General features: G+C 33.1%; 1 protein-coding gene across 1 annotated transcript in view; it reads right to left on the reverse strand.

Annotated features, from left to right (window-relative positions):
• LOC124540787 overlaps positions 1-13984 on the reverse strand; it is a 78760-nt gene that overhangs the window by 5072 nt on the left and 59704 nt on the right. Inside the window, exons 5-14 of the mRNA XM_047118504.1 lie at positions 12864-12968; positions 10442-10610; positions 7859-7969; positions 6755-6856; positions 6341-6490; positions 5758-5899; positions 2794-2957; positions 1504-1617; positions 953-1042; positions 16-126 (exon numbers count right to left, since the gene is read on the reverse strand). Of these exons, the coding sequence (XP_046974460.1) occupies positions 16-126; positions 953-1042; positions 1504-1617; positions 2794-2957; positions 5758-5899; positions 6341-6490; positions 6755-6856; positions 7859-7969; positions 10442-10610; positions 12864-12968 (1258 nt within the window). The remainder of the gene's footprint in view (positions 1-15; positions 127-952; positions 1043-1503; positions 1618-2793; positions 2958-5757; positions 5900-6340; positions 6491-6754; positions 6857-7858; positions 7970-10441; positions 10611-12863; positions 12969-13984) is intronic.

Below are 13984 nucleotides of genomic sequence, written 5' to 3' on the forward strand. Positions count from 1 at the left end.
CCTTATACAACATACCTGTCACTTTAAGCGTCACTCGTTTCAATTCTTTCAAGCGCTTGAGGTCCGGCGCGCGCGCGCCCACGCACCTGTATTCGCCGCCTTCCTCGTATAAGGCTTCTTTAATACCTGACCGATTTGTAAGTTACATCTATAAAATCCTACGTCACAGTTTGATGTTCATATATTCGTTTTACACACACAGAAGTTTAGTGTTTTAATTTATTTTTTATTTTCGTTCATATAAAAAAGGAATTTTTGTATAGGATGGATAACAGAATGAACTATGTATAATAAATAATTATGTACGGTAATAATTTTGATGTTTCATAGGATGCAATTTAAAATAAACTGTAGAGCATTTATTACTTTATTTATGTTATTATTCGTTTATTTCGTTTTAACTTAATTGCGTCCAGTAAACATAGCGGCTGTTGACGACAACATATCAAATTTCAGTTGAAAATAATTAATTTGTTAATTGATAATATAATGTTAAATAAAATTAAATATACTAAGTTGACATTGCTATTGAATATACATCCTATACTGAACAATATTATTATAATAAGTATAGTACGACACAACTTAGATGTCGCATCGGCAAAATTCGTAAAACCGATCACATCCGAATTGAGTACGCTATCCCAAATTATCAGTATTTATTTCTCGTGCGAATATGATCTTTGCACAAACGTAATAACTTGTAATATCATATGAACTAATATATTCGTCAATTTAACGCGTCGATTTACATGCACTTGTTTTCTCTGACGCGTGATTCTATAGCGACGAATAGCGTCGAATGGCGCGATAGGGAGCTATTTCTATTGGTTGTGTAAATCGGCAGTAATCGGTTTTAATTTCATTCCATTGCATTTTCCGATGCTACATCTAATTTGTGTCCTACTATACATAAATAAGTACGCTACAAAACTTTAAATTTAATTCATACCCAGAACGCCATGCGCGTGATGAGAGCCAGCAGGAGCCCACGACTCGCTTGAGTTACCGACCACTCGTCTCCACCAACACCCCACGCTTCCTGTGTTACATTCAAGACTCTTAATTCATACAATGATATTATCTGCATAGAAAACATCATGCTATTGCTCCAAAGTATAAATCAGAGAAAGAAATCGTGATTAAAGTGGGATGTTGTTGATGTCTTTGTTTAAAATCCTTAATTTTAACTTTTTTCATTGTAACGTTAAGTTTTTCAGACGCTTTAATTATTAAATACTACTTATATATAGGTTTATCTTATTTATTTATAATATAATTTAATTGTAAAACTTCTCTTCTAAATTTAAAATTAAAATGCAGACGAAATAACTCTTAATTTATTTATATTCCATGAGTTTTGTATTAAGTCTCTTTTCAAAATAATCAGATAAGATTAGTGTTTATTGTTATATTGAACATCAATTGAAATACTTTCAAGTACTATACGACGTTATTTTTAACACGATGTTTGTTAAGTGTATTTGTCTAAGAGTTCGATACCTTTAGGGCAATGCAACTGAACGTTCCCTCCCAAAGGCACTTCAACTTTCTGATGATCTGGTTCTTCGTCGTTAGCGTCTGATTCCGTTGTTTGGGCGTTCTCATCAACAGCTGCTGTATAATTATTATCATTATTAATAAAAATATCCTTTAATTTACCACCAAGACTTTGTTTTTATTCATATGTCTCGACATTGTTATGACATTCGATCCTGAAATTTTTAATTTAAATATCGTACCAAAAATATTGGCCTTCTCTATAAATAGAAGCAAAGGGTCTAGAAGTTAGCACTGATTGCACTGTCATGCTTCGAAAATTAACTAAAGTCAATTTTATAAATTATTTTTCTAAAAATTATCAGAATACGTTTTAACAGTTGTATGTACATATACCTACATAGCTAGTGAGATTATTCGTATAATGCTTAAGATGTTTAAATCTAAATTGAAAAAATAAAATAAAAAGTAAAGTAATAAAGAACACAATATAGCTGCTACATACATAATTATATCTACCTGCATAAGTGAATTATAGTCAATATACATTCCTATTTAGAAGCGGGATCAATTCAATGGTGAATTATTTATCAAATTAAATTAACATATTTGGATTTGAAATATGTTCTAAATGTTACAATCAACATATATTTACATAACACAAATGCCATAACATTACGAAGACCAAACAAAATTTGTAACATTAGATTAACAAAATATCTAATTAATACATTTTTTAAAACAAAGCATAAGCATTTTTTTCTTGAGTAGAATTAACTATTGAATAATTATTTCGCAAGATAATGCTAAATGTCAGTCACCAAATCATAACGTAACATATACCCTAATTATCTACATATGTTGACAAAAGACCAATCGCTCACAAGACTAATAATTGAGATACTATTTCTATATCCAAACTAGAAGAATAATGTGAATATGACCATTTCATAATTGACTTAGATTTAGGAACTAGGCAGTTACCACAAAATTAAACACTATGTTTGGTATAATCTTTATCTTAAGCTGGTTTTACATATAGCTCAATTCAGTACACTAACGAGACAAATGTGAAGGCATTTAGTCTGTTAGACACTAATTGGGCAATCAGAGTCGTCACTGCCGTTTTACCCTCACGATACTATGTAATTTATTATAGTAATATAGTATTTAATAGCAATACCTAAATCCTTAAGCCTTAAAGCTTAAGGTTGCCAATGTACATATGATCATTACGAGTTTCAATTCAAGGACAACAAATGATTCACAAAATAATAAAAGTAAAATACTTACGCAGTACATTAAGGTAGTATCCGATGGAAGAATACTCGGTATCCATCCACCGTGCTCGGCACCGATACCACCCAGCATGGGACTCCCTCAGCCTAGCCCAGCGGAGCGTGGCAGAACCCAGAGACGCACCATCTTCAGCGCCAACTTCCAGGGGTGTTGGTGAACTAGGATTGTTAAATATAATTCAAACTTAAGCCTTTTGAAAGGAGTATAATTTTAAACTTATTTCACTGTCTTCGCTTCGCTCTCCGCTGTCAAACGCACAGTAAAACTTATTGGTACTATGATTCGATCATGTAAATTTTGATTAATATGCGAGTATTCAGAGAATCAATTTTTAAGTTTATTTCAGGAGCTCAGGTGAGCAAATGTTTTGCAAATAACAAGACCCTTCCCTTATGCAAACATTCTGGTACTGGCTGAAGTGGAAACTGCTTCTAAGACTGTCATTGCGACAACAATAGAGCGAGAGCTGTTACATCCCTTGTGTATCCCTCGCATGTATTGACACTGGTTTCCTTGAACCCAAAATGTGTTGCAGATCAAGTTCCAAACTTCGAAAGTCAAAGTTTGGAAATTAACAAGGTTAGCGATAAGTTGTATCGGAAGCACGTTTAGATATTGGCTTAAATCCTGTCTGATTGTTTCGGATCGCCATTCCATCTGATTATGCGAATAATCAGATGGAAAGTGTATATTTCGTAGCCATTCTTTAGATTGACTTTGAATTGCAATCTTAATCGTAATTATAATTAATAATACATGGAGGCTAACGTTTGAATATGGAGACAATTTTCTAGTAACAAAAACGCAAGCTCGAGGGAAATTTCGACCCATAAATGAAGCAATTAGATCGGTACTTCTCGTACAAGAATGGAAGAGTAAATGTTCGACAAGGACTATTCAATACGTATTTGAAACATCACATCGCACTTTCTCCAATTAAACAGACAATAGCTCTCTTGACGCTGTTACAGTCAATGCCTGGACCAGGAAGTCGGAGATGAAATGTGACTTAGCACTCTGAACTTTGAGAAAATCAATTCTAACTATTCAGAGGAAGCAAGGTTAGTGCACTATTTAACCAAATTAAGAATTCATATTGTATCATTAAGTTTAGTTATCATTTATTTTGAATATGAAATATTGGTAAGTTAAGTAATATTAATATTAATAATTAATATTAAGTTAATTAATATTGGACAGTTAAGCTAATGGACAAATCTTGACTTTTTTTTAAATTTTTTTTGTAAATTTAGAGCTGATGATGCTGATCTACTTGGTGACAAATACTGGCCGCGAAGACTATTCTAAATTCCTGCACTCAAAACTGTAATTAAAATAAATTCAGACAAATGAAATTCCATTGAATTTACTGTATTCTTTGTCAGATATTGAGAATTATGAATGGGTTATCGGTCGACAATATTAGATGATGAATATAATGCTTACATATGAATGTTCTTTTAATTTCCGGTTTCTATTTCCACAGTACAGAACAAAATAGAAAACTCCTAATTTTAAAAGAGATTTGTGTCGTGAATTCTGAATAGCATATTGTTACAATTAATGTAATTAAATTTTCCCCAAAATGTATGTGATTGTGACTTATTTTTAAATGTGATTAAATTAAAAATTGAAAGAAACCTCGTTTTGCTGCTCCGTGATACGTGATGGATTTATTAAAGAAAGCCCACTGAAATTAAATGATTTTCAAAAAGTTCCTACAATTAAGAGTAAAGCTCGCGTAGAAGTGGTTACGATAATAGTCCAGGGCGCTTGGCGAGACCGCCGAGCTATTGTACTTTATTTATCCTAAAACTACCAAAACTTTTAAATAAAATAAGTTGTAATGTTCCTTACCATCCGATGAGAGAATGATTATGATAAATTAGCTATTAAAGTTTTCACTTACGTTTTATATTTTTTCACTCGGATTTTTATAAGTAATGTCTAAAATGTTGGACTACAAAGCGTTATAATTTGAATGATGGTAATAAGTTTTAAATATTAGATAAATAAATAATTGTTCATGTTTAGGATTATTTTCTTTGATATATTTCTGTAGGGGTAGGAGATGGCAGCTACTAAGATATAAGTTACAAGGGACAGAACAGAAAAATTTCAAGTCGTCGTGTTCAGCGTTTACTTTGTTTTATATAATTATTAATATTACACAGAACACTAAAAATATTAAGATCTAACAATATTAACAAAAAGAAAACAACTCTTTCTATTGTATACTGGAATACTTAACATATTATTATTTTTTTATTTTACACGTTTGACGATTACTTTTGGTCAAAGCTACCGTAAAAACAGTTTATTAATACAATAATATATATTAAATTCGTTATTTCAAAACCACAGACGGACAAATTTTCATATTATTATAATTATATTATTTTATTTTTTAAGTTTATATAATTTAAGTTTCGAACTAAAATTGAAAAAAAGATCTATAAAAAACCTAGAAACAAAGCAAATGAGCGCAAACTTTTGGGTTCCTAGGAACAGAAAGGCAAGTCATTGGAGCTCCACTAACGTCCTGTTGGTTCCATTAGCATTAATTCGCTGGATGTCGTGAGAAATTCTTGTATTGTCATCCTCATTATATCATGCAACTATTCAACTTTAAATGTTTTATTATTTCAATGGATATTAAAACATTTAACCGAGTGTTCTAATCATTGGGCAATTACCACCAGTGGTTAGAATCCGTGCATCTTAACCGATGATTACGGGTTGAAACCCAGGCAAGCGCCACTGCATTTTCATGTGCTCAATTTGTGTTTGTAACTAATTTCGTGCTCGGCGTTGAAGGGAAACATCGTGAGGAAACCTGCATCTGTCTAATTTCACAGAAATTCTGCTACATGTGTATTACCTTCTCCTCAAGAGAGAGAAGGAGGCCTTAGCTAAGCAGTGGGTAATTTACAGGCTGTTGTTGTAAGCCCGACTTACCTGGAAGGTCTGTCGGTGTCTCTCATCCAAGTTGCCCTGGCCGGGGGGTTGGCGTCCACGTCGCACCTCAGAGCAGCCGCCCCGCCAGCGGACAGAGATATCCCGAAGCCCGGCCAGCGTGATATCACGAATGACGGTGGATCTGGTACAAAAGATTTTGTAGAAGATATTGTAACGTTTATTATTATATCTTACTGAAAAACAGTAAATAAAGATCATTTTTATATATTTTTAATAGATGTTTTTAATATAGATAATATAGCTAATATGTCACTGTCTAAATGGAACACGATGAGGTATTCCCTCGCTATCACCTCTAATCCGCCCTGAGGGGTGAATATTATCCTTTCCAATTTTAAAACATAAAAAGGCTCAAGCCAAACCTGCCCTCTGCTACACAGTTGCCGTACATATAACGTTTTTACTGTATTTGTTCTTATTTTTAAAAAGGGAAAGTTAAAGGGTATATAAAGTTGTGATGTTCCAAATATTCCATCTAAAGACAGATTAAACAGCAGAGTTCTTAAGCTTCCGTCACTAAGTGTAGATCCTCACTTTCACTTTTTATGTTGATAATGCTTACAGGTGACATGTATTTCGAGTTTGGCAGTGAGAACGTCGTGCGCGGGCGCGGGCGGAGTGTCCGGCCGGCGCTGCCTCGCTTCGCATTGCAAAGTGGCGTTGTGGAGCTCTCGTGCCGCTGTTACGACCACTCTGGACCACGACACGCCCTCTGTTGTAACAGAAGGTTATATAAAATTAAAAACCTGTTGGGACAAAAATCATAATAAACCATATTTAACTTTTAAAATTTGTATTTTTTTATCATGGTGATATTCAATAAAGTTTACACCAAGTTCATATTTCAAAATATTCTGTTATTATTTCTTTGGCAAAAAAGTAGTAAGAATGCTTGTAAAATTTTAACTGATAGCGACGATTACATTGTTAAATACAGTTGTTTAGATATAGAACTGTCTTGTCGAATATTTCTTACCAATGGTATAATTAGTGTGATGTATACGAAGATATGGTCGATGATCTAGAGCCGGTTCTAAGGCCAATAGGCGCCATGACAGTTCCGGAGGTGGCACTCCACCTAGTAATAAACATTTTTTTTACTTAAAATATAATATGCATTAATATAAAAGTAAGTGGACAATTGACAATCATTACTTGTTGTGAACGATCGGAAGCTAATTTAAATAAAATATGTCGATAGCACTCACATACATAAGATATACTTTGAAAGAGTTCTGTGTAAATATTTTATTTGTTCTATTGTGAGTGTAATTTAAAGACTCTTCATCGAAGCAGAAAAGGAAAATAATTGCGAGTTGCTTTCAAAACAATGTTTTCCTCTACAAATGATTCGCTCACATCGCGTGGAATTTAATGAGAAAATAAAACACGTTCCTCTAACAAATTATACGACATATCTCTCCTTTCGTTCCGTATTGGAGTTCACGCCTCTATTGTTCTGCAAATCTTTAAAACTTGACCGATTTCACGCTTAAATCTAAGCCAACTGCACGAATGGCCTCCATTCTCTTTCGCCGTCCAAAGACTTCAATAAAAAGGCTTTTAAGAACTAGCACTGAAAGCATTCGAAAGTTCGAACGCTGCCAGAAAATGCAACTTGTATTGTAAAAGCATTTTTAACTCCAATAGAACCATTTACAAGTATTGGATACTTGGTAATTCTGTTGTTAGCGTTTAGAAGGAAAATGCGCTCAGCTTAGATATAAACGTAAAAGAGATATTCGTACTAAAAATCTAAGCATGTAACGCTTGCTCTAAATATATGGACACATTGAATATATTTGTTTTGTTTGGTAGAATAGATAAAACGAAGCATTAAAATGTAATCTAATGAGTTACGAAATATCAGAATCGATTTCGAATTTAGAGTCAAATTATACTCGTATTTTGTGTCGGGCAGTTATTAAAAAGATAGTTTATATTGAAATAAATTTGAAAATAGAATAGTCAGATCAGAAATGAAAAGTTACGGCTGGTAGAATATACTATTATGATTTTTATAAAGTTGTAAATCAAACATAAAAAGTTAATACATGTAAATATATACATATATTCTTACCTTCAGCCACACATCTAACTTCGAGCACGGTCTTGTCCCGGACTGGCACCCAAGTGTTACCAGCGTCCAGACGCCTTCCATCCACTGCCAAGTAGACTGACCGCACAGGTTCTGGCGTCCAAGTTCATAACATTAGTTTAACCTCAGACTTAAAATCTGTGTGTACTATCTTAACAAAACAACAATCTTGAAGTAACCATACGATGCTTCCTCTGGTTCTCTATAAATTAATAACAACAACTAACAATCAAATTATATTGTTATCTAACAATATCACCTTTTATAAACAATGAAGTTTTCTAGAAACTCCTGTAAATCCAACCCGGCAAATTCGGGGGATTCCGGTAAAGCCTTTAAAACTTTACTATATTATCATATATTGATGGAACGGTGATCAGCCTGGAGAGTCAAGGTATAGGATCGAAAGTTTACTTTCTAAAGCACGGCAGTATAAACACTGTACTAACTTCTAAAGTCCAAGACATTCCTGTGATTATACTAACAGACATCCCAATAGCCTTAACAATGTATACTGGCTTGCAATATGAGTGAATGTCTTCTGTAACTTTATTGCTTTATTAGATTCGATTCATATCAATATAGTATTACGAATCACTACAAATGAGGGAATACTGTTTGCTCGCATTTCAGATAAGCAGCTTACGAAAAATACGAATAAAGTTGGAATCAGAAAGAATGTCTGTCACTGGGAGATACTTTTGAAGCAATAGGAGGAGCACTGTTTCTTGTACACACTGGCGAATTATAATATACTTCACAGTAAACGCTGGTGAGATTAGTGATTGGAATCGGTCAGGAGCACATAATCAACTTCAATTCAATAAACTAGCCCTTTCCTTGTATAGATTTAGCTTAGCTCTGAATATTAAAGTGTATCTCTTGTGTAGACTTATAAAAGCAGACATACGTTCGGTTAAACACTGATAGGTCTCTGTCTATTTTAAAGAACAGAAAAGCATATTAATTGATTAATCGACTAAATAAACTATAGATCTATGTATATATGTAAACAAACTTTATTACTAAGTATATTCATCCTAAGTATATTTCCCGAAGTCAAGCTCTCTACATTGAAACATTATCGCCGTGCATTAGTGTGAGTGAGTGTCGCTGGTGGATGTCTTAGTGTGCGTTAAATACAATATACAACAAGTACGTATAAATATTTTTAATTCCATTTTTGTCTGTATTCTATATTGTCTATAGAAAAATAAAATTAATGCAGAGGAGCATTAATATTAAAATTCCAATGATTTCAAGTCACTTAAATTTAATTCCTGTGGGAGAACATAATAAAGTTATTCAACTAGGTCAGTGCAATTCTATCCATCCATTACAAATTTAAACGATACTCATTAAAATGTATATAATGTTTTTTCATTGTAAATACTGCCAAATTACAATCATCCATTCGCGAATAAAAACCTTCTATTTCTAACTAAAATACTCGCATTAATTTCATTTTATTATCAAATTCATATCCAATTATTCCCTAAATTATAATATCTATTTCACATTACACAAACATTATGCCTCGGATTAATTCGATATGGTATAAAATACGACTTAGAAATTAATTACAATTTAAACAAAAACGTATAAAGCTAATTCGGATAACCCAGTAGTTAGGATACGTAGATTTGAATCGTAGATGCGGGATCAAATCCGGATCAGCTTCTGAATAAGTGCATAATTAAGTGTTCTTAGTGTTTTTGTATTTTATCTCGTGCTCAGTAATGCAGGTAATCATGTAGAAAGTTTTACCGTAAAAGAGTCGACATGCCACAAGTCACAGCCCCACAATGGAGCCGAGGGTTGAATCAAGCCTTATCTCATCTTTAAATGGAGAGGAAGACCAGTATGACATTTATTGGCCTTTATTTATGTGACTTGAAATATTTTTCACGGAAAATATACAATTTTATGTTAATCAACAACTGATTACTAACTACGTAATACGTTTCTGTGAACTATGAATAAATTATCATTGATTTTATTGCTTTGAAATAAGTGATCAATCACGAAGTAATTATCTAAACCAGCAATTACTTGTGGTTTAATATGAGCTGTGTTGTTGTTGTAATGGATAAAACGCGTGTATCATTAGCGACAAGTGATCGCGGGTTGGAATCCAGATTAGTACTAAGTGTATTTATTCATTAATTTAGAATGTGTTTGATATTAATCTCATGATAGGTGAGAAGACATCTACACGAGACCTGTCATCATATAACATACTACATAAGTATTGGACCAATACACATTATTTCAGTGGACCAAAATAATGGAAGAGGAGATCCTTGTCTATGGGATCTTTAATTAAAGATGCTTGTTTCCTTTTTCAATTCAAATTTCTGAGATATTGATCAAAAAGGTTCAAAGTGTATAATTTTAACTCCTCTCACACCCGACGTTGATTTACCATCAGATGAGTTGAATAAAAGTATCAATTTAACTGACAAATCTAAATATAAACTTAACTTATATCATTGTTAACAAATACGATAGAAGGTAATTAAGATTAATATGACACTAATGATAGTTAGTTAGATTCAATCTTACCATATATGAGGAGTCTCGTTGGTTCTCCGGTCACGGTGCGTCCGGACCGGTCGCGGCCGGAGCACCTCCAGCGCGCGGCATGACCGCGAGAGGCGCGCGGTATTTCCACCGCGTCGCCCTCTCTCCAGGCTGACTCTCCTCCGCCAGGCGAGGACGGGAGGCTGATTTGCTAAATGTAAATTGTTATTGTCAGTTTTATATATAATGTATTTCAATTTTGACATTAAATGCTTAAATATATATATACAAATATGAACTAAAACTAGTTACTGTATAAATCTTGACCGAGTGGAATGATGGAAAAAACGAACCAGCCCAAAAATAAAAAAGAACCAGAAATTGTTATTGGAATATAAGCATTGGCTTATGTTGCTGCTTTGATGCTAGTTATCTTTTGACGTGTTGTAATAATATCATCTTATGAATAATACAACCAATTTTTACTCATGTTTCCGAATGAGCCACACTTTAAGTAACGGATTCTGTTTCGATTAAGTACAGAAGTATTTAGTGACATTATTTCTTTACATTCGTTTGCAATTTTTTTTAAGAAATTGTAGAAAATTATATCGGAACAGCCAAAGCGGTTCTTTGAAAAGAACATATTGATTTTAATCAAAATACGCTGCCTCTTATAGGCTCTTAAACGCAGCCTCATTTTCTCAGGATTATGTTATGAATTTGAATTTGAGAAATTTAGTGTCGAAAAAAGTAAATTTCATAAGATAATATGAAATGTGAAAATATATTCTATCGCACTGTTATCCGCATTACATATATTATAAATGAAATCAAATCAAATCAAATTCCTTCATTCAATATAGAAGCTACACTTCAATATAGAATACACTTATATTTTTTGTATAATTAAACACTACCACAATTTCAAAAAAAATACCCTGACTCGAAGAACAGCCGAAAGAAACACTACGGCTTTTTGTAAATTTATAAGTATTTACAAATAGTAAACTTCAAAAATTAGATGGAGAGGAAGCGACTGCGTTCTCAACCACGAACTAATTAAATGTATTGTATTGTATCTTTCGCACACAAGCGTATAGTACAAATTAGATGTAGCATCGGAAAATGCAATGGAATGAAAATAAAACCGATTACTGCCGATTTACACGACCAATAGAAATATCTTCATATCGCGTCATTCGACGCTATTCGTCGCTATAGATTCCCGCGTCAGTTCAACTTAAGAAAAGAAGTGCAGGTAAATCGACGTGTCAAATTGACGAATATATTAGGTTATATGACATTACAAGTTATTACGTTTGTGCAAAGATCATATTCGCATGAGAAATAAATATTGATAATTTGGGATAGCGTACTCAAGTCGGATGTGATCGGTTTTACGAATTTTGCCGATGCGACATCTAAGTTGTGTCGTACTATACTTGACTTTTTTTTTAATTTGGCATCAGATGCATTTTGAACGCTTTCTGGAATCCCTTGCCTTACAAAAGAGTTACTGACTCGATGCAATCGATTAACAGGAGTAACAATAAGATATTACAGGATATATATTAATCTATATTGTCTACTTAATATATTTCGAATTAGATTTTAATTTTCTCGCAAAATATCCGATATTCACTAAATGAAGTGCTCTATGTTGTTTTCGATTCAAAACAGGAAGCGTAACAGTTTGAGCGTACGCTACTTGCTTACGAAACAAATGCTTGTCCAGAATTTGTTTTACATATTAATTACTAATTAAGTTCGCTACACGTCGATAGAATATTAATTAGGCAATCTTATGTTATATTTTTCACGGAATATTCTAATTCCAATCTCATGAAATAAAACATTTTCATCTCGAGTGTAAATATTTGCTCCTTCAGCTATCCGATATCTCGTTACGGTATTATCATTTTATTAACTTTTTATATTTATTATTACTTTAATACAGTAAAATTAACTTTTTTAATAATAATAAGACGATTGGACAACATCGGCTGTAATCTGCCTTAGGTCAGTTCCGAGGTGATAAATTCCGAACCGGTAATTGAATAAAGATTTTTGACTTTGACTTACACCATCAAGCACGAACAACCACCCATGCCTGTCATAAATCCCCTGCTCTCGTTTCTAAACTTTTACTATCAGTTTGCTGATATTCTTTTTAATTATATATTTTAACTTACTCTACAATCTTTTCCATCCGTGCCTGTTTAATTTCCTTTTTGTACGACAATCTATTGATCACGATCATAGCTCTGTTAGTCTTTTTATTGATATACGTTATTGTTTTTATCAATAAGTTATCAAGTTTATATAATTCATCATTGTATAATTAATCACCAGCGTAACAATACCTTCACTGGTAGGCTGTTTTAAAATTCAGTTACAAGACTTTTGACACATTAATAAATGTTAAGTATAGGCTTGTAAAAATATAGGAATACGGACTCACCTCATTATCTTTAAACCATCGCAGGTTGGTGACGTTGACGAGGTCACACGGTATGCGAGCGTGTGCGTGAGGCTCCACTAGCAGCTCCCTTTCTTGTTTCAGTGGCTACGTAAGATCAAAGAAAAATAATTTGTATTAAGGATACTGTAAGCATTATCTAATGAAATCACTCTTACGTTTATAAACAGGGATATAGATAATTTCCATAAACGGGACCAAAAAATAATATGGAGCTCGTAAAATATGACGGCGTTTTTTCTACCGTACTGAAGCGGACACTTGAGCCACCCCTTAAGTCAGGCTCTCTCAAACATCCTTAGGTAGAAGTGATAGACTTCAGCGTTATAAGAAATATTATGTGTGCGGCTTGGAATCGCAATCGAAGTATAAGTCCCTCGTGTCACCATAATTATAACTGGCTTACAGACCAGTCAAACAGATATACAGTAAATAGTTAATTTAACCAAAACAGCAATGTTTTAGTAAATAATGGTTCCCAACAAAGTTTGCACAAAAACCCACTTAGTAATTAGGAGTAAATCATAATTATTAAGTAGAAGTATCAAATGAATTAAAAGGCGATTCAAGAACATGATTATGAAAGGCAAAAATATTTACCAAAATATAGGAAAAATATTTTTTGTAATTTTACTTTAAATTTTTTTACTAAATTAAATTTCTCGTAATTGAAGGAATAACTTTTACATGAAGTTCGGTACTTAATAAAAATATAAATTTAAGAATCTATGCTAAACCAACTTCAGTTCGAGGAAACTTCGAACTAAGATAATATTTTTTCTATTGTTCCTGTGGGTTCGTTCAAGTTGTACTGAGTACGAATTGACTTTATTTATATTAGAACACGAGTCCCCAGTAATTGAACGTCTTACAACCACAAACAGTAAGCAGCGAAATTAAATTTAGCTTGTCTATATTTATTTACGAACCAAAATACAAAATAATTTTTCAGCGAAAGGAGAAAAAGGAGGGAGCAAATTAAAATTTAATGTCGAGTAAAAGGCCTCCATTCGAGCGGTCTGCGCCGTAGGACGGGAGGCGACCGTCTCGTAATTAATTGGCTTTTCTTGGGGATAAAATGTTGACTTCGCGATTGAGAGAAT

This window comes from Vanessa cardui, chromosome 26 (assembly GCF_905220365.1).
Source record: "Vanessa cardui chromosome 26, ilVanCard2.1, whole genome shotgun sequence".
In the NCBI taxonomy this organism is placed as follows: Eukaryota; Metazoa; Arthropoda; class Insecta; order Lepidoptera; family Nymphalidae; genus Vanessa; species Vanessa cardui.